Source organism: Myodes glareolus, chromosome 6, assembly GCF_982192425.1.
Source record: "Myodes glareolus chromosome 6, mMyoGla1.1, whole genome shotgun sequence".
NCBI classification, from domain to species: domain Eukaryota; kingdom Metazoa; phylum Chordata; class Mammalia; order Rodentia; family Cricetidae; genus Myodes; species Myodes glareolus.
The window spans coordinates 21,349,469-21,370,984 of NC_142031.1; the positions used below are offsets into that span (position 1 = coordinate 21,349,469).

General features: G+C 52.7%; 1 protein-coding gene across 3 annotated transcripts in view; it reads right to left on the reverse strand.

Moving 5' to 3' along the window:
* The window catches only part of Slc41a3 (solute carrier family 41 member 3), a 44,079-nt gene extending 22,875 nt beyond the window's left edge, over positions 1 to 21,204 (reverse strand). The window contains exons 1-4 of one of the 3 annotated variants that reach the window (XM_048416489.3): positions 21,091 to 21,204; positions 13,272 to 13,574; positions 2,594 to 2,701; positions 1,228 to 1,299 (exon numbers count right to left, since the gene is read on the reverse strand). In XM_048416489.3, coding sequence (XP_048272446.1) covers positions 1,228 to 1,299; positions 2,594 to 2,701; positions 13,272 to 13,544 — 453 coding nt within the window. In that variant the 5' untranslated portion in view covers positions 13,545 to 13,574; positions 21,091 to 21,204. Of the gene's footprint in view, positions 1 to 1,227; positions 1,300 to 2,593; positions 2,702 to 6,856; positions 7,322 to 7,902; positions 8,033 to 13,271; positions 13,575 to 21,090 lie in introns of those variants that run through there. The other 2 variants (XM_048416495.3, XM_048416491.3) reach the window with 2 other exon arrangements.
* Between the last annotated feature and the right edge of the window lie 312 nt (positions 21,205 to 21,516).

Consider the following 21,516-nt stretch of genomic DNA (forward strand, 5'->3'; position numbering starts at 1 on the left):
AGAGGAGACTGTAGGCAAGACTGTGGGGGCATTTTCTTCATTAATGATTGAGGTGGGAGGGCCCAGCCCATTGTGGGCGGTGCCACACCTGGGAAGGGTTGGATAAGAAATCAGGCCGGGCAAGCCACTAAGTAGGGCTCTTCCATGATCTCTGCTTCAGTTCCTGCCTCCAGGTTCCTGCCTCGAGTTCATGTCCCGACTTCCCTCAGTGATGGTCTGTAAACAGTAAGATGAACTAAACCTTTCTTCCTCGTGTTACTTTTCATCATAGTCTTTCTCGCAGCAACAGAAACCTGACTAAGACAGAAGGGGTCCCAGGCAGCATGCTTCCCCGCAGTGGGCCAGACTGGTGTCCAGCAGAACCGAGTGCAAAGGAGGAATGATGAAGCCAGTCTAACTTGCCGTTTAGGGGATGCCTCTGGGAGGGGCAGGGTTCTGACCCAAATGACAGGAAGAACAGGGGTTACTAATGGACAAGGACACACAGCCCTGGCGAGCCTGACCTCAGTCCATATTCCTTGTGCTAGCAGGGGCTGCCCACCAGAAAAGCTCAGAGGCCCTGGACCACAATCCCTACAGAGCCAGCTGGATGTCCAACCTTCCTTCTTGCCTGAGTCTGTCTTGCCTCCATCTGTTCCTGCCTTGGGTACCCCTTCTTCAGCTTACTGTGAAAAGGGCCTAGATAGAACTGAGCCCATAGAGGGCCTGGTATGGAAGGAGCATGAAGGCCTCTTGCAGGCTGAGATAGCACAGGTTAAGTGGCAAGAGCAGGGCTAATGGGGGGAAATTCCAGGTGGGAAAGCGCTTCAGGTTCCAGAAAGATTGAGGTGGCTGGAAGAAAGTGAACTTGGGTGTGTCCATCTCAGAAGCACTAGTGACCCAGGCAAACAGGGTGTTGGTTTCAGTATGGGAAGAAGGCCACTAGCAAATGTAGGGTGTGGCAAATATTGAGTAATCAGATCCCCCAAGATTTGGCTTAGACGGCAGAGAGTACGGAAGCTGCAGGGACCACAGACCTGATGGCATCTCCAGGCAGGTATGGTGACAATCTTCCCTATGCCACAGATATGGTCTGGTGGACAGATGTGTGGACGCATAGACACTTGTCCTCCAAGTCCACCAAAGTACAGGGCACGGCTCACATGGCCTCCCTCTTCCTGCCCAGAAAAGCTGTGGACCCACAGGGGAAGGAGAAGGCGAGGCACTGATGGGTGCTCCAACACTCACCTGAACCACAGCGAGGTTGCTGCTGATGATTTTGTACCTCTCCTGGGGGTCGTCGATTTGTCCGGTGTTGGCCTACCACACAGGGATAAAGGTATCATCAGTCTGGCCGGGCTGGAGAAGCCAGTCCTTCCGGGCATAGCCAGCCTCTCTCTCTCAGGAAACAAATCAGAACTCAGAACAGATTATGCCACTCAGCTTCGCAGACAGTGACCCACCCCCACTTAAGATTTGTTTCTTTTTAATTGTGTGTGTATGTGTGTGAGTAGGTGCACATGTGTATGTATGTGTGTGAGTAGGTGCACATGTGTATGTATGTGTGTGAGTAGGTGCACATGTGAGTTCAGCCGCCCAGTCTGGGTGCTGGGAACCAGACATGGGTCCTCTTAGCGGCCGAGCCGGCTCTCCTGCCACATGTACACTCCACCTTTTATGAACTGACCTGGACTTTTTTCCTCCCCAGGTTTTGTTTATTTTAGATTTCTGTGTATGGCTGTTTTGCCTATGTTATGTCTGTGTCCCATGTATGTGTAGTGGCTGTGAAGGCCAGAGGAGGGTGTCAGACTCCCTAGGACTTGAATTATTACAGATGGTTATGAGTTTCCCTGTGGGTGCCAGGAACCAAACCCGGGTCCTCTGGAAGAGCATCGAGCCATCTCTTCAGCTCCTCTGGCCTCTTTAGTGGAGAAACAGCACTATAAATATAGAGATGCTGACATCCACAGTGAACAGTGGACACTGACGCCTTCGTCCCTGGTCGTCCATCAGCTTTGGGACTTTCAGGCCCTTGAACACAATATATTTCCTCTGGCTACTGCCCTTTTCACATGCTGGATGTCAAATGGCCGTTGGAGAGAGGGAGGGGAAACCTTTTACGTTAACTAGAGAGAAAGAAAACCATCCACCTGCCATGCCTGGGTGTCTGGGATACGCATGGCCGAGGCAGGGCCTGTGTTGGCTACAGAGCCAAGGGTAGACAGCCATGACAGAAGACAGCAAGGGCCTGAAGAATGGAGGTGGTGGATGGGCAGCTGAAAACCTCTCTCTGTTTCCTCCCCCAGAATCCTCCCTTGAACCTGTACTGCCTACTGAAGCTTCTGTGGGTGTGTTCCAGGGAGGGTGGTCCAGGGCCAGGCAGCAGCATGGTCAACTGGCACCGAGGCTGAGGCGAAGTGAAGGCTCTAGGGCATTGTGCTGGTCCCTCACCATCTCAGGGCAGCCATAGGAAACAGAAAACAGTACAACAGGGAGGAGAGACCTGGACAGCCTGTGAGAGACACCCCAGGCGAACAACACCTGTGTGGATGCGGACTGCCAAGAGGCCAAAAGAAGGAATATCCTGTCCCCGAGACAGCCACCTGCCACTTACAGACGTAGAGAGTCGAGACGCCAGTGTCATCTCCAGGTTTCCCTTCAGACCCACCAGAGGCGGCACCAACGTCAGCAGGTCTTTAACCTCCTGGAACACTGGCCAGTGCTGGAAGGGAGAGAACAAGGAGATGAGTTCCAAACACCCACTGACCTGACTGGAGTATGACCTCCATGGAATAAGGTCTTAAGGTTGCAGGGCTCTAGGTCTAGGCCTCATTTCCCCAGGTAACAGCAGCTAACGGTGCACAAACACATCACCTGTGGGAGGGCAGGAGTCACCCCCAGGCAGCAGTACTCTTGGGGGTGTGGAGGGAAAGGACCAGTCGGAGGTTCTACATGTCAGTCTTACCCCTGTGTCTCTTGAGTGCAGAGGAGCAAAATGTGGTCTCCGCATGCATAGCTTTTAGTGCAAAGTCTGAACATTTTATTGTATTCATAACTTTTATTTCCTCTAGAAAATGCTTTTGGATTTGACCAAATTGACCCACTTGTTTGGATCTTCTATAATAATGACATTAGCCCTTTAAGAAATATAAGCTTTCTCCTTCTCTAAGATAAAGGACTATGTTGGAGACAGAGGCCCACCTGCAGGGACCTTCCTTATCAGTCCAGCTACTGCCTCCCCCTTTGCTGGAGCAGGGGCCTCAGGCCTGTGAGCAGCCATCTATCAGCCCTGTGCACCCCTGGGGCACATACCACACACACCATTGCACACATACTCCTGCCCCTGGCCAGGGCTGTCTGTCACACCCCATCCTTTCCGTGCTCCAGCCCTCACCCACCCTCCTCTGCCTCTCCCCCCTCCCCCTCCTCTCCTCTGCCTCCCCCTCCCCCCATCCTCCTCTGCCTCCCCCTCACCCCACCCTCCTCTGCCTCCCCCTCACCCCACCCTCCTCTGCCTCCCCCTCCCTCTTCCGCCTCCCCCTCATCTACTTTCCTCTGCCTTCCCCACAGCCTTCTCCTGGGTGTGCATTCTCCTGCCACACACAAGGAGAGTGTGGCACTTCTACTAGGCCCAAGTCAGAACAAACCCCCCTCTCCCTTACACTCCCTGTCTCAGTGCCAGGAACTCCTGACCAAGTTCCATCCTCCCCCTGTCACAGCTCAGTGGTACGCCATGGCTCAGTGCAGGCTGGCCATGGTTCAGTCTTCAGTGACCTGCCATGTATGAAGGGCTCTTCTAGCTCTGTCTGCAGCCCCCTCCCCTATGTAGGACAGCCCAAGGACATACATAGAGAACAAGCCTGACTCTCCACTTTTTTCTGCCCCTAGCTCCTGCTGGTCTCCTTAATGACTCCACCATGGCCCCACTTCAAGTCCTGACCCATTCTCCCCTTTGAGTCTCCTCTCCTTTAAACCCCTCTCTTTCAAGGCTGGAGTTACTTCCCACAATCAGCCCACCTTCCCCATCGTGCCATGCCCCATGAGGGAGGAGAGGAGACTTGATTCCATGGTCCCAGCTCCTTGCTGGAGGCTGAACTCACTGGTGAGGACGGAAGCCAGCACCTTACACAAGCTAGGAGAATGCTCTATGCTGGAATATACTCCCAGCCCCGGCCATGAGATTTTAGGCATGACTGATCATGACAGGAATCACAGGACAAGAGGCAGGCAGGTTGGGACAAAGTCAACAGACTAGCTGAACTGTGTCCCTAGTCCCCAAAATTGATAGACTGCAGCCCTAACTCCCAGGACCTCCAGATACAAATGTTTAGAGAAGGGTCCCCAAAGAGAGACTGAGTTAAGAAGGCCATGGGTGAGTGAGCCCCAATTCTACAAGACAGGTATCTGACAAACACACGAGGTCAAGCTGTGCAGAGGGTGGTGACTATGTGGCACAGGGAAAACATCGTGTTGGTGGCTGAGGATACCAACCATGCCAACACATGAGCTCATATTTCTAACCCCAGAGCCACGCCAATGTCAGCTTCTGTGGGGCACACTGTCCCTGGGCAGACCAAGTCAGATGACAAAGGGGACAATGGTGACTTCACTCATCACCCAGCTCCAGAATGGCACTCTCTCCAGGCTCCTTTTAGGTGTCCTTGATGCCACAGTCACTTGGGGCTGACTGATGCCCTGGGCTCATCAATATGCCCAGAATCCCACCCACCTTGTGGCTGCCAATTGCTCACACTGGAGTCTCAACTCACCCTCTCCAGACTCCCACCTCTCCTACAGAGGCCCTCGGGCCTGCCCCTCTCCTGCCCACTTCCTGTTCTGTCCACCAAGATTTAACCTCTTATCCTCTCCAATCTGACTTCAAGTCATGCTAACTTTTAAATTCTGCTATCGACCTCTCAAACAGCGCTTTAAAGATAACCGTCCCTGATGCAGGGGTGAGGGAGGGGGTGTGGGGGTGAGGTTTATCAGCAGTGGTAGGCTGCAGTACTGGGAGAGAGCCTTCCTCACTTTCTCCTCCCCCACAGTGGTGATACTGCTGCCAGGGCTGAGCTTTGTGACATAAACAATCACTTCTGACCCACGCTGGCAACTCCATTCCTGAGTAGACACCCAGCTTGGGTCATTAAACTTGTTCAAGAATGTGGCTGGCAGCACCAAACGTCATGCACAGCCAAATGGCAGCACAGGCTGTCAGAGGGGGGCCTGCTGGGCAGCATGGCTAGGCAGGCAGCAGCTAGGCCGGCGTCCCTGTCTGTATCTCACCATGCAGCATGCACACGACTATGCTATACTCCAGCAACACAAAGGCCAATGCTCTGGTTTCAGCAGAATGTCAAGCCCCTTTGCCCTCAGTGTAAACTCCAGCTCCTGGGCGGAATGGACAGAGGCCCTCACAGCTAGCCAACACAACACACACACACGCCCACGCATCCACAGACTTCACTCAGCCCCCTGCGTGGAGATGGCTCCTTCCCACAGTATCCAATATGGAAACGGCCACATTGTCCTCCAAGGCCCACTCAAATCCCTCTCAAGATCTCTGAGCTGCAGGAGGAAGGAGCTACCTCTCCTCCACACAGGTTGCTCACCACTCCCCCGCCCCCCACTGCCCAGTCTTGACTGACTGGCAAGCAAGACTTTTGGGAGCCTACAACTTGGAAGGGAGTGAGTACCTGGGTAGGCTGGGGCTGAATGACCTCACGCTGTGCAGTCTGGAAATTAGCACGGCTGCCTCAGGTAGGGGCAAGGGCATCAGGGAAGGAGTGTACAAACTCTGGAGGAACAGACTGATCCAAACATTCTGAAGACCCAGTGTTCCATTCTCTGAGGTGAACAAGCAGAGACCAAGTGTCCTAGAATTACTGACACCCCCTCCGACTTCAGGATGTTGGACACAGGTACCCGAAGAGACACTGTGCATCCATCATGGAGGAAATACTGGGTACATGTAGGAACAGGAAACACTACCTGACACAAATACACACGTGGGTTGAAAGTAAATGTAATTTTGAAGATTTAAAAACAACAATGTTGGGGCTGGGGTGGAACCCAGTGGCACAGTGCATGGTTAGCATGACTCTGTCCCCAGCATAACCACTACACACACGTGAGGCACATGAAGATGGCCTTCCTGACTATCATCATATCAACCCTGCCAACATCGTGATCTCAGACTTCCGGCTTCCCAAACCATGATGATTTCTGATGGGTGTCCTTCCTCCACGACTGACACTGTCTAGTTCTTAAAGCAACCCTTGAGCACTGGAGGTAACAGACAGTGTCTCCTAAACCAGGCTCAGGGTGCCTGCAAATGTAGGGAGGATGTCTCCCTCAGCAAATACCCTGCCAGATGAAGACTGCCACCCTTGCCAGGGAGATCTGGGGGCTTACGGAACTCCCATGCCCAGCTCGGTACCTTTCTCCTCCCCAAAGGAGCTACATGGGGACTCTATGGAGGTGGGCCTGCCATTCAGTTCTGTCCATCACCCGGACCACAGAGACCAGCATGCATGCACCCAGGCACCTAGTTCTCACAACTCAGAGAGGCAGGCGCTCTCTTTATTCCTGCTTTACAAAAGGGGAAACGGAGGCAGAGACTCCTGTACTGCGTAGTAGCCTTGCCAAGTAAGCTCACACTCAGTGGCAGGAAGGAGATGGAGGCTGCTGTGGGCACACAGGCTGCCTTTGAGGGCTTCCAAACGTCACCGCTGTGAGCCTTAACATGCTGGATGCCCAATGTACCTTCTCACCGGCACTACCGACACTGGGCCCAGCTCAGAGCTGCCACCCGCTGGGAGGCACCTGGCTCCTTCCCTCCGCCCTGTCTGTCCCCTCTCCCCTGAAGCCCAGTACGTACTTGGACAGTGTTCATCACCAAGCCAGCCGTCATCATGCCCAGGCCCGACAACAGTATGGGTATGGCAATCTGGCATGTGGTGGTGAGGGCGGACTCAGGGAGGACACCATGAGGGGAGCGGGTGAGCTCACAGCTGAAGCCTCGAAGTTTCTTGCCCTGAAAGCGGAACTCAAGGCTGAGCTGAGTGACGACCATGGTTGGGCCCCAGTCGAGTCTGTCCTCTCTCTTCCCTGCCCGCCAAGGCTCTCTCCTGCGGAGGTCCACACAGACAGAAGCTTTCCAGGAAGCACCACAGTGGGTCCCTGACAGCCCTTTGGCAGAGGGCCAGAGCAAACAATGCCACACCGCTCAGAGCCTCATTCGGGAGGCTGCCAGTGTCTTCTGTTCCTTCCCCTGGTCAGGTTCTCCTCAGCGCGCACTGTGTATCTGCCGGGACCTCCCTCTGCCAGCCTGCCAGAGAGGCTCACTATCCCTCAGCAGCGACCTTGACAGTGTCCAATAGTCCAGCCCACGCTAGCCAGGCTGGGCAGGGACAGAGCCCACACAGGCCTGACCCTGGTAAGCACCCACGCAGAGGTCAGCACTACCCTCTGCACATGTGCCATGGGCTGCTTTGCCCTGGCTAAGAAAGGCCTGAGACCGCAGCTCCGGGGATATTCACCCAGGCCCACGTATGAGCTCTGTCCTGCAAGGTCAATGACTCTGTGGGACTGCAAGATGAAAGTAACACTTGTAGTCAGCTCGGAGCCAGTGTCAGGGGGCTCATGGTCACAGTATGAGGCTGTGCTCACAGAGGAACTGCCGCCCCCCTTCCCTCAAAGGCCGGGAAGAGCTATCTAACTGCTTCTGCTTAGGAAGTCTGAACAAGCCCTACTGATCCCCACCCTCAGCCTACAGGGTACGGGGTCCAGCTAGGAAGCCACATTAGAGTCTAGGGATGCTGAGGGCACCCCTTGTATATGCCACGCGCCAGGAGAGCAGACAGACTACAAACTGAGGTCTCCAGCAAAGGCCCCACACTGAATATCTGATGGACCCCCACTAACCTGGGGTCCAACTCTGGGTCTCGGCCTCACCTCTGTCCCATTCCTACCGCACCATTCTCTCGGGCACCTTGCCGCCTCCTCTCACAGATCGTCCATCCCCTGCTCAAGTCCAAACTCCTTTATCTCCCAGGCACAACTTCCTCGCTAACTGCCCCCCCATCTGCCCGCCCCGGAAATCCTCACACGTTTTCACTCACGCTCTTCTGTTCATCTGTCTGGAGTCTGAAGCCTGCCACAGGGGCCAGACATGCACGCCCCTAAACTTTGGTCCTGGGTCTGGTGGGCCACCCCTACATGTCCTGACTGCTGAGAAGCCACCACATGGGGCAGTGTCTGGGCCTGCCTGTCACTTGGGACATTCATGTTGGAAAATCAAGCAGTCAGGCTGCATGGGGAAGTGGTGTGCAGGTGGGTGAGATACCCTGGGCCAGGTCCTGCACAGGACCGATAGGCACTGCCCCGGAGGTGGCAAGAGCGAGCGGTGTAAGAGGAGCTTCTAGGTTTAGGATGCTGAGCCACACAGCATCCTAGAACTGGACCCCATAACCTTGTCCATGCTCTAGATTTTCTTCATGCCAAATGCACCAATCCAGCCTCTCCACCAGCCCCCAGCCTCTCCACCAGCCCCCAGCCTCTCCGCCAGCCCCCAGCTTCTCCGCCAGCCCCCAGCGTCTCCGCCAGCCCCCAGCCTCTCCGCCAGCCCCCAGGCTCTCCGCCAGCCCCCATCCTCTCCGCCAGCCCCCAGCCTCTCCGCCAGCCCCCAGCCTCTACGCCAGCCCCAGCCTCTCCGCCAGCCCCCAGCCTCTCTACCAGCCCCCAGCCTCTCCACCAGCCCCCAGCCTCTTCCAAACTTCCAGACTGTTCCTCTCAGCTTCTTGAGCAAGAACAAGCACTTTAAACATCCCATTTTCATCACAGTTTATTCCAAAGTGCCTCTGTCAAGCCTTGCACCTCAGTGAACATCTACCAGAAAGGCAAGCTGAGCCCAGACACCCTCACTGCAGCCCTTCCCTCTGTCCCCTCAGTTCCAGCATAGGAAACCATCTCAATCATGACCTTGTGGCCTCTCACCCATCTTTCTCAACAACAAAAACTTGCTCTCCATATCTGCAACTCACATGGGTTCTAAGGAGGTACCCTCATTACACAAGTGACATGTAAGTAAGCCTCACCTTCTGGCACCCGTATCTGAGCCATTTCTCTCCCAGCACGCTTTCCTATTCATCTAGAAGAAACTTCTTATAAACCATCTGTCACGCTATATTCCTCACACCGTTGGCTGACCTCAGTAGTGATTGGCCTTGTGGTCAGCTGAGGTGCCTCTAGTTTCCAGCCAGAGCCTCACAGCTCCTTAACCAGAATCCCTAAGTGCAAGCAAGTCCCATAATGGCCCAGTGGAAATATGAACAGGAATACCTAACCATTTTTCCCAAGAAAGAGCCTCTCTGGCAGCCCTGCTGCTGTTTTGGAGCAAGGAAGTCACTCCATGAAGTCCTTAAGCCCTTTCATGACCACTTGGTGGGCAAAACCTCACTGTGCTCACACACATGAACATGACACCCCCTTTTTTTCTTTCTTTCTTTTTTTTTTAGATGAGGAATTGAAGGCCCCAGGAGGGTTTGCCTTCAACCACAATGTACACTAACACTAGTGAAAAGAAATACCCTTCTCCCCATCCCTCCCCACCACAGAGGTGTAGTCTGATGGGCGAGCACAATCCCAGCATCCCCCTGGGCAGCACTCCCTATGGTCTGTGACCAGTGGCTTGGCCTGGTCTAAACACACACACGTTAGTGTGAAATAGCAGAGAAAGGAGCTTCAGATGCCACTGGTGTCAGGGCACTGGCTGGGTTGAGACAATCCCTACAGGTGGTGTTGTGCTGGCTGCTGAACACTGGGAGAGGAGCCATCTTCAGGTATAGATGCCAGCGAGCATTTTATGCTAGCCCGGGCACCTTCCTCAAGGTCACTCTAGCTCCGGATCACACATTTAAACAGAACTCACTGAGTCGCACACATCGGCTCTCATCAGTGCAGGAGAGAGAAGTGACCATCTCCTGAGTAAGGTCACCAGCCTTAGAGAAACACACAGGAGGGAAGGAGGGAGAGAGAGGAAGAGAGAAAGAGACAGAGTCGGGGGGCATTGAAACCAACATGCTGACGGGGTTACCTTTGGTAGGCAGGGATTACAATGACCCTTTTTGATCTCTGTGTGTGCTGACTATTATAACCACTCGCTTTCAGGACCATAAAGCTTTCAGCAGAAATAAATAAAAGCGTGTGCTCGTGTGAGAAAAAGTACTTTCCCGGGAAAGCTGAGAACACCACACGTCAACGAGGCTTACTGGGTCACAACACAGAACATCTCAATGTGATTTTAAAAATAGTTCCAGCACAGTGGAAAATCTCAGAGCCTGACTGGGCATCGTTCGGATCTGGGTCAAGCATCAAGTGGCTTCCTGGTGACCTTGCACGGTCCTTCCCATCTCTGGGCCTCCCACCTGTCCTACAGTCCAGGGAGGTAGAGAGTGGTGAGCATGGCATGTGTGATGGGGTCCTGTCCCCAACACGGCGGGAGGGAGAGAGCACATCACCAACGCTAGCTTCTGAGGCCGACACCATAGCCAGAACTGTGTGCCGCCCCAGGAGCAGTTTCCAGATGCCATGCTCTCAGCTACCTTGCAGCTGGAAGGGACAGGCTAGCTAGCCATGGACACATCCCCACAGCAGGCCGAGCCCTTCATTTCTGATCTGAGCCAGCCGAACCCCACAGCAGCTGTGCACGTGCCCTCTAGATTCAGGTCTCCTCACCAGCATCCCCACCAGGGCCTTGGGCAACCCCCTCTCCCGTCAGGCCCTTGCTGCTGTCTGGCATAGATGCACGCATCTGTTGTCTCTCCCTGAGACAACAGGTCAGCAATCCTGAGTGCTGCAAGAGTACGGCCCCTGTCTACCCTGTACCACCATACTCTGCACGGCGTCTGACTTGTGCACACACCGTGTATGTTGCCAGAAAGAATGAGTGAGTGAACAAACAGAACGGCAGAAACAACAAGTTAAAGTAACCTAATCGGGGGCCCAGGGTGGAACTCAGCAGGAAAGCAACCAGCCTCACATCCCCATGCCCTTAGTGCCAGCCTCCAGCACTAGAGAAAAAGGAAGCGCCAGTACCCTTCCACAGGCAGAGCGGTGACAATGCACTGTCCCCAGCACTCACAACAGCCAGAAGGGCTCCAAGTGGCCTAGCCAGGAGTCCCCCGAGGCTCGGTCCCCAGGGAAATGTCCTCCAGAGAGGGGTCCAGGTCTCGAGCCTACCTGTCCCTGGATAATGGCTTCAGTTTGCTAGCCCAAGGAACTTCCTAAGAACGCCCTTCTGCCCACCTGCAGGAAGTGGTACTCACCCCTCCCATTCTACACAGCAGGGCCTGCCTCCTCTCCTAGATGGCTCCGCATGTGTGGGGAAGCAGCAGACTGTGACTAGGGGAAGACTAAGAAAGGCTGTGGCTCTCGCTTGCCCAGCTCTGGTCAATATCAGTCATTATCTTCACAGCCGAGAACAGGTTGGACTCTTCCCTCACCAGTGGAGCAGGAGGGTCTGGTCAGTCAGTCACACACACGAAGGATCCCAGTATGATCCAGGGCACCTGTTCAGTTCTTCTATGGCACTCATTGGTAGCTGCAGCCAGCTGAATGGAGCCCGCTACACACAAAGGCTGCCCTCTCTGCTCTCCTCTTTCCTCCGCCTCTCCTTATAGAGCCTCCATCCCCCCACCTCCCCCCAAAAAGTTGTTCTCAGCCACAGTGAGAACTACCCTGACTGGCTCTGTTCAGGGTAGGGCACCAAGGTCTGGCAGGCACCTAGCAGGACTTAGAAGTTGCTTGATAAACAGGGCCCAGGGCCATGCTCTCCACCCCCAATTCAGGGAGTCCCAACCAACAATAGCTTCAAGCCAGACCTGCTGCCCACTACTGATGGTTTTATCCAAGCCCTCCCACTGCACGAGGGAACCAAAGCTAGTAACCAAGAGCAACAAAGCTCTTACGATCAGGTGACCCAGATGATCTTGCCACCGTAGGCTTCTTTTGCAAGCTGCACATAAAAGAATCAGGTGCCCCGTGGGACAAGGACTAGGGGGTCTCCAGAAACAGCAGTGGGGAAAACAGGGGCCTGGGTCAAGCAGCCACTCAGGCATTGAGTAGGAAAACACCTGTGGCCTCAGGAGAGCGGGGTCCTAGCCACAGTAGCAGTGAGCTTTTTAAAAGAAGTTTAACATTTTCATCTGCTGAGTTTTAAGCAGCAACAGAAATTAACATATGAAGTACAGTTCCCATCTAGCAGCTGTGTGTGTGTGTGTGTGTGTGTGTGTGTGTGTGTGTGTGTGTGAGTGCAGGCACGCACACACAGCTGTGCTTGCAAGTGCTCCCAGGCCAGAGTGGGTGTTCTCTATTCCTTTGATACAAAGTCTGCTACTGACCCTGCAAACTTGCCATTTTGGCTAGGACAGCTGGCCAGTGAGCTCCTAGGATCTGTCTCCGTTCCTCAGTTCTAGGGTTATCTGGGTTGTAGGTGCACTGCAGCTAGGCCCGGCTTCTACTAGTCTTCATTCTCACCACACAGCTGTCTCCCTATCCCCTGGCAGTTATTAAAGATGAGAAAGGCTGGCAGTGATCTGCCCACAAGTGTTCGGTAATGGGTATCTTCTACAGTTTTCCCTGGGGTAGGGAGGGAATTTGGTAACAGCCATGTAAGTCCCATGCAGGTCCTTGGACCGTGAAGTTCCACTTGCAGTAATAGACCCATTGACTGTCCCAAGTGTGTGGGACACTGCTCTAAGTTCATTCATGACAGCATCTGGCAATGATGTTATATTAAGTTGTTGCTATGGGCTGACCCCACCCCCACCCCCAGCCACCCATGCATATATGTAAGTCTTGGTCTTCCGCACCTCAGAATGTGACTATTTCTGGAGGTAGGGCCTATAAAAGGGAAGTGGAAATGAGGGCATTAGCAGACCTAATCCAATATGGCTGGTTCCCCCCATGAGAAAAGGAGACACAGGTCCCAGAGAGGCCTCAGAGAAAAACCCCCTTGAAATGCCTTGACACAGGGCATTCAGTCTCTGAAATGGAAATAAATTAGCTTTACGCTCCTTACTCCCTCACAGAACACTAAGAGACAGGAAGTGGTCCAGTGAATTCTGGGTGTGTCTTTGGGCAGAGTCAAAGTTCCATGACTCCAGCCACTATCCTGCTGTGCTTAGCTTGGGTTAGGCTAAAAGAACTTCACCCAGTACGTAGAAAAGATGGTGTCCTGTCAGCCTCAGGACCCACTCCTCAGGTTCTCCTGCCCCCAGGCAGCTGTCTCTCACCTGGAAATAGTTCAGAAGCAAGCCAGCCCAGGAGAGTCCCAGGCCTGCGAGCAGGAAGGGTACCAGCACCTGAAAGCCAATGACCAAGGCTTTCTCCCTGACGTGCTCGGCCTCCAGTGATTTGGGGTCCACACGCTGGCTCTCAGAGACCCCCTGGTGTCCATCTTCGGAAGTCTCTGGGAGACCTTCTGCACCGTGGTTGGGTGATGGCCCCAGCTCCTTTGGCCTGCCACAGCCTTCCAGTCTCCGCTGTCGGGCCTCTGTCGCTTCCATCGGCACACGGCTGAGCCCAGCAGCCCTGACCTGGGAGACACAAAGTGACAGGGCTGAAGGGTAGGAAACCTGACTCCTCGGGGACCCTTCAGATGCCATCCACCTACTCGGCAGTCATCATTCAGGGCTGGCTCCGGTGTAGAAGGAGCAGCAGGCTGTTTTTCGTCCCGCCCGGCTCCTGGCCGCCTGGCTAGCTTTACCCGAAATAATTACATGGAAACTGTATTCTTTTAAGCACTGCCTGGCCCATTGTCTCCAGTCCCTTACTGGCTAACTCTCACACATTAATTAACCCATTTCTAATAATGTGTATAGCACCACGAGGTCATGGCTTACCGGGAAGATTCTAACCCACGTTCATTTCGGAGAGGAGAGCCATGGCGTCTGCCTCATTGCCTTCTTCCCCGCATTCTGTTCTGTCTACTCCACCCACCTATGTTCTGACCTATCAGGCCAAGCAGTTTCTTTATTAATTAACCAATGAAAGCAACACATAGAAAGAAGATCCACCTACATCATTTCCCCTTTTTCTGTTTAAACAAAAAAGAAAGGCTTTCACTTTAACATAGTAAAATTACATATAACAAAACAGTTATCAAGCAAGAATTGCAGTCACAATATCTATATCTATTTTATCTTTTATCACAACTAAGGAAAACTATAATTATCACCAACCATTCTTCAACTCCATCAAAGACTCCAGAAGGATATAATATTACCTAAGTAAATGAGAAGTAAACAACTTTTAAAACTCTAGAAATGACAGAGACATCTCGCTGTCTGGACAGTCACCCAAAGTTTTTTTTGTACTGTTGAGATTTCCATCTTAAGAAGCAGAGTCAGGCAGACACCATGGCTCTCCTCTCTGAGATGGACGTGGGTTAGAATCTTCCCGGTAAGCCAGGACCTCATGGTGATATACATATTATTAGAAATGGGTTAATTAATATGTGAGAGTTAGCCAATAAGATGCTAGAACTAATGGGCCAGGCAGTGTTTAAAAGAATACAGTTTCCATGTAATTATTTTGGGTAAAGCTAGCTGGGTGGGTGGCAGGAAGTGGCCTGTCACTCCTTCTACACTCCGGCACCATAACTCTGCAGTTTCATGTCATATGCACAGGCCTGGGGAAGAAACATCCCTACAGAAGGACCACTAACCGTCCATAGGCACCAGCAAAGAGTGAGGCTCCCTACCAACCAATCGAAAACCTGACCCAGCACTGATCAGGAGCAGGACACTCATCGAGCAAGTCCTGGCTTCTATCTCAGTACCACCACCCGACATGAATGAAAACAAATAAAGGAAGGATCAGCAGGAATACGGTCAGAACTACCCTTGCCCGAACTCTGGAAACTAACCCAAGGCTTGTAGCAATCCAAGGACTATCAGGAACACGGTGACCTTCATCAGATTCGTGACATTCCAACTCCCTCAGTCTCATTGTCTTAGCCTAGAAGATGGCTGGCTGGGAGGGTTAATTCTGTCTGCCAATGTGATTAGATTAACAAGTGCCCAGGGCATTGCCGATTCAGGCCTTGCAAAGATGGTCTTCCTGTGGGCTGGGGTCTAAGAGAAAGAAAGGTACTTCCCAGACTGCCCAGATGCCAGCAAGCACCCGCCTGTGTGCCAACATGCCTTCACACCATAATGGGCTATACTCTTGGTCCTGAGCAAAAAATAAAAACCCCTTAAGGTTCTTCTGTCGGGTATTTGTCAGAACAATGAGAAAAGAAACTAACCCTTTGGGGAGAGCCAGCAGCCTGTAGCTCCTTGGCTGCCTAGAAGAACCCTGGTTCTCACGCCCACCTGGGGTTCTGGGGATACTCATCTGGAGGCTGCCCAGAGAACCTAGTGCTGAAAACCTCTGAAGCAATAAAGGTGCTTCCTGGCTGCTTGGAGACGGATGAAAAGGATCAAAAGGAAAAGCTGGGGAAGGAGAAGGAGAGGTCCACGAGGCAGGGGACGTCCCAAGGCCATCTGGGAATGCAATAGGACTCACATCCAGGGCTGGACTTAGGTTCAAAAACTGGCTGACCAGGCAGAGGGTGAATGCTGATGGGGCAGTGAAGGGCTCTCGAATGAGAGGGGCCCTCCATGGGGGCTCTAGTAATCTGGGTGGTGAGTCATAATGGATCACTCAGCAACAGCGACACACACAGCACAGAACAGTGCCCAGTGAAGTCACTAGACAGTAGGCAGCCATGCTAAGTCCTCCTGGTAGGAGAGATCTCAGTCCCAGAAAAGGCTCACTCTTTAGACAACGAACAAGGCACACAGAGAAACAAGAAAGTATGTCTCCAACAGGAAGAAACAGTTTACAGAAAGTGTCCCCAAGGAGGACCAAACTCTGGCCTGGGGAAAACTTCTAAGTGGTTTCGTTAACATGATCGAAGAACTCGGGGAACCCCTTTGCACAAACTGACAAAAAAAATTGGTGGCAGGTGTGCACAACCTTGAAGCTGCTCCCTTCAGGCAGAGAACACAGGTCCAGGGCCGTGGGGGACAGTTGCATGCTTCTGAAGGCAGGGCCTGGCGCCATGAAGACAGTGAGGCAGTGGCCAGACATGACTGCAGAGGAGTGGGCAGGGCTGTCACATGGGGCTTGCAAAGGTGGGCACTGGAGGGTCTGTACGAGGGAGGAGGGGATAAGGGCCAGCCAGTGACCCCAGCAAAGCCCTCCTGGGCTGAGACTTGCCCAGTCCCCAGAACACTAAGAAATGATGAATCACCATTAGAGAGTGTCTTGGCCGCTATAAGATAATGGCCAAACTCAACTCTGTGATTAGAAAACAGTCTACCCATTTTCCCTAAGGGACAGGGCTGAGAGCAAAAGACTGCCTGTGTGGGACAAAAAGATGTCCTCTGCCACATGCTCAGAGGACAGCCAGGTTCACGGCATCAAAGGGCTGAAACCTAATGTGAACCTTAACGTAAACAAACTCTAAAAGTCATCCCAAGAGTAGGCCTTTCCCTACTTCCCTTCTGGGAAGGACAGTGAGTACCATAACTTGGAGGAAGGATGAGGACAGGACCACAGTGGCCACAGGAACCTGGGAAGGCAAGGTACTTTCAGGATGCAAGCGGAGTGGCCATCCTACAGCAGCAGGGTCAGCATTAGATAGTTAACACACAATGCAAATAAGATGCACGGAGCCCAAGCTGGCCTTAGACTGAATGTGTAGCCAAGGAAGATCTGAACTTTCTGGTTCTCCTGCCTCTTCTGGAGGGATGGGATTACAGGTATGCACCACCACGGTCATGTGGCACAGGGGACTGAAGCCAGAGTTTCACACATGCCAGGCAAGCACTTTGCCAACTGAGCCGCATCTGAGGAGGACATGTAAATACATCCTGTATGTGCGCAGGAGCCAGTGAACCAGTCCGCATATGCTGCAAGAGTAGGAACTCTAGCCGGAAGGCTGAACCAGCCTAGTGCCATAGGATCACCAGGCAGAAGGAAGCAGTCACAATGCCGAGCACGTGTGGCCAAGAGAGATAAGCTATTAAAGAGGTCCCCCCGCCAACTACTTCCCAGGAACTAGGCAACCAGAGGAGCAGAGCCGCACACAGTTGGTGCTGGGTACACAGCAAACACATGGGCCCAGCTTAGTGGCCAGCACCTGAGGTGGGGTGATCAGTCCAGCCCAAGAATTCAAGGTCAGTCCAGCAACATAGCAAGTCCTCAAAAAAAAAAAAAAAAAAAAAAAAAAAGCCAAACCAAACCAACCATCACTCCTGGCTGACCTCTAATTGCACTGAGATTAAGGTTATATTTGAATGAGCTACCAAACAGACAAAGAAACCAGGTCATGATGAAGAGGTGGGGATTTCCCACCAAGCTGATTCAGAGAAGTCCCTCACTGGGCTGCATGGCTATGGTTCCAATTCTTAGCCCAGAATAAGCCACGGATAACCAGACATCTACCACTACTGCTCAGAGAGACTGCAATTTCATTCCTGCTTGAATCTGGTTTCTAAAACTCTAGAAACAAGCACACACTCACACGCACACATGCGCGCACGTGCACACACACACACATACATACACACACCAGAGAAATTACAGAAACTGAGAAAAACGGGGAGGAGTTTTCTGCCTTCCCTAGGCATGCGGGGTGGTGCTGTAGGTGTCAGAACCCTCCTTAAACAGCATGGTCCCTGCATAGGGTCTCTCTGCGCACCCTCCAGGAAGCCTAGTTGTGACAATGCCTGACACAGGCCTGTGCTATATAAATGGCCGTGTATTCAGTTAATACAATAAGCACAAGGGTCTGTGAATATTTAACAGATATGTCTGCTTCTGCTGAATGTTTGTAGGTCTAAGATCGGCTGACTCTCCAGATGAGGAACGAGATACAGAGGGTGACTGGGTAAGCACTCCTGCCTTCTCCCTAGCCAGCTTCACAGTGAGCGGATTACCAGTGTGGGCAGCTACAACTGTGGACAAAGTAAAACCGCTGCAGGAGTTGGATGGACCGATTAAGGCTTTAATGAAGTGTTCTGAACAGTATGAGATACAGTCAATGCTTAAATGTCTCAGGGAGAATAAAGGGCCATTCTTAGCAAAAACGCAAATGTTTGAGGAATTTGGGCAAGTGTATGTCTCATTAGCTGTGCAAATAAACGGGGTGCAGCCATCAAGGGCAGCAGGGTGTCAAACCAGCCAACACAGGCAGTGAGTCTGGAGGAGCCTCTTTCTGCAGGCAGGAGCAGGGACAGGAGCAAAGGGTGTCTGCTTTATTTAGGCTCCCTCTACTGGCAGAGCAGAGCTTGGACATGCTGAACAGCCAGAAATAGAAGGACCAAGCAAGCCAAAACATAACAAAACAAAAATATATTATAAAAGAAAGCCCTTTGATCCAAAACCACAGACAGACTCCCAGAGAGTAGGGAAGGAAAGAGAGAGAAAGAGTAGGAGCCCAGTTCAGGAATATCAAATTTAAATACATGGTAGGGCAAAATTCTGAATAAAATGTACAAGAAAGTAAGTTTATAACCAGAGAGATGACTTGGCAGGTAAAGGTGTTTGTCACCAAGCTTGACAACCTGTGTTCAAGTCCCTTGGACCCACAGGGTGGAAGGAGAACTGACTCTCCTAAGTTGTCCTCTGACTTCTGCAAGTGCACTGCGACACACACACACACACACACACACACACACACACACACACATGTGCACACAAATATGAATTTAAAACTCTTAGGAAAGAAAGTCCAGGAGAAAGTATTTGCCAATAAAAAAGACAAGGTTGAGTGTGAACCTTGTAACGGTAGGGAGTTACAAGAGTTCAACCTGGGGTAAGTGAAGCTAGAACAGAGGCAGCCAGCTGTGATCCTGGTGAAGTGCCTGGCATCTCCACTGGAGGGCCCCAGGGCCCATGCAGACAAAAGGCCGCACACCTGCCAACTGATAGGAACCTTTCAGTTTCACAATCCTCACTCCACATGCACATCCACGTGTGACAAACCCCGGGCAGGTGCACACTGGGGATCAAGTCAGTCTCTTGAGTTGGCTCAGCCTAGCAGCCAGCACCCAACAGTCATCTGCACCAGGTCAGGGACCTCCTGGCCCATCAGCAGGGACCTCCCGTCCTATGAAAGTGCCAGAAGGCCCCTCAGATTCGCTGGGAATGTTGGAGTATTTAACGAGGATAGTGACACTGGTGTCATTTGCACAGCTGAGCAAGCCAGTCTCTGTGGGACAAAATAGAGGTGGCGTCTATGGAGAGTGAGCAGCAGATTCAGGAAAACCTAATTTTTTAGCTCAAGGTATGCTGGAGGCTTGGTAGATGAGGGTGCTGTCTGTAGGGTGGCATCCTAGGGTGGCCCCAGGGTCAGTTAACCCCTAAGTGGTTGGCTTGAGAAAGTGGCTGCTATAACACCAGCCTTGGTGTGGAATACAATAAATGTCACTGGTGTAGTGATTACAGACCCTCCTGTGGGTCAGCTGGCTTTGGAAAGGGGCTGGAGCAGGGCTGTCTGTGACTACAGCCTGACATATTCTGCCCCTCCTCCCAGCTAGCAACAAGAGTAGCCTGTCACTCAGATTAACTAAACAGAACCATTTGGAAGAATCATACTGCCCAGTGAAACTGGCCTTGAAGACAAGCCTGTAAGCACTGGTTCAGCACCCAGGAACCAGCATGTCCTACTGGGAGGCCTGGTTCTGGCTCAGCATACGGACGGATTCTCACCTTACTGGGCCAGGGAGATTCTAACCACGAGGTGGCTTGGCTGAGGTTCTGGGATGGATGGGCTGCCTCTTAGCTTCCCACTGTGTAGCAATGAGGACAGTATGTCCGGGTTTCATCTCTTTGACTGGACAGAACACCCCAGGGGGAACGTGAAGGAACCCAAATGCAGGGTTAGTGTCCCAGCGTCTCCTCTCCCTGGTTGTGTGATCTTGGAAGAGTGAGTAGATACTATCAATTGTGACATCTGAGTGGAGCCCAGCTCCTTTATCCAGGTGCACCCTCTGAGGCTTTGGTGGCCAGCAACCATTTGTGGCCCCAAAATATTAAGAGAACATCTCCAGACACAAACAATTCTTAAGTTTTAAATTGTGTTCAGTTCTGAGCACCACGGTGGGCTGACTCAGTCCCCACCACACTCTGTCCCTCCTGGAATGTGCACCATTCCTTTGTCCAGTGTATCCGGGCTGCACACGCCGCCCACCTGCTAGTTACCCTCTCAACAGCTGTTAGGGTAGCAGTGCTGTTGGCCAAGAACCCTTATTCTACTTAATAATGGCACAAGAGTCGTGATGGTGATAAGTATATCACAGCATATCATTAAACCTGTCCTGTCTTAATGGTGGTTCATCTTTCACGGTGTCTAGTTCATAAACAGAACTCCATCATAGTTATGTATATTAGGAAAACAATCTATATGCCTGGGTAGCATTCCAAGATTCAGGTACCCTTTGGGGAACATGTCAGTGCCTTCCTCAGACAAGGGGAGGTTACTATAACCTTCTGTAATGTATTTTCCTTACAGAGCACTTGGGTTATCTCCATCCCATATCAGGCCTCTCTGTATTCCTTTACATCCGTGGTTCTTAAACTACCAAGGTACCAGCAGCATGAGGCCAGCTTCAGGAAGCTGCACAGGGCCACCCCCTAGATTTCTGGGTCAGGCTGGAGAGGCTGCAATTCTAAGTGGTCTCTGGCGAAGAAGCAGTTTGAAAACCCCGAGTTTTTAAAGCTTTCTAGAAAGGGTCTGGTAGACTGAGGTATCCTCCCAAGTCTGAAGGACCTCTAGCTTGGCAATCCCGGGGGTTTCCACTGAGCGCAGAACTCGCTAAGCCTGCAGGGATCTTCTCTGGGTGCTAAAGGAGTCAATCACGAACCCTAGAGTCAGGCACCCCGGAGTTCATCACCGGCAGAGGGAAGGGATGTGCGGGGCTGGTCTCTGAAGATCTTTTAACTGACCGCCCCAGTGTGCCGCCCGCCAGATTCTGCGCCCCACGCCCCTTCCCAAGGCCCGTAGGGCTCGGCTTTCCCACGGTTTCCCCGGTTCCCTGTCCAGCTCCGGGCCGCGCTTACCGGTCCTCTCTCGGCCGGCGGCGAAAGCGAGGCGGCGGGGCGCGAGCTGGGTACCGCTGAGGCCTGCGGCGGGAGGAAGCGGGAAGGGCAGTCGGCGGGCCAGCCCCGCCCTGCCCAGGCGTCCGGTCTGAGGGGCGGGGCCACATAGGGGCGGAGTCTCAGAATGGGAGGGGCTGTGTGGGCCGGCCTCGTGGGCGGGGCCAGGTCATGGGATGAAGCTTGAGAACCTAGTTTTTAAAGCTTTCTAGTCAGGGTCTGGTGTACTGAGGCATCCATTTAACTCTCAAAGACGCCCAGCTTGGCAAACCCGGTGGTTTCCAATGAGCACAGAACAGCTCGCTGAGCCTACAGTGGTGTGTGCAGAGATGCTCCCTGGGTGCTGAAGGCGTCAATGACACGCCTCAGAGGAGGGACCGCCGCGGGGGG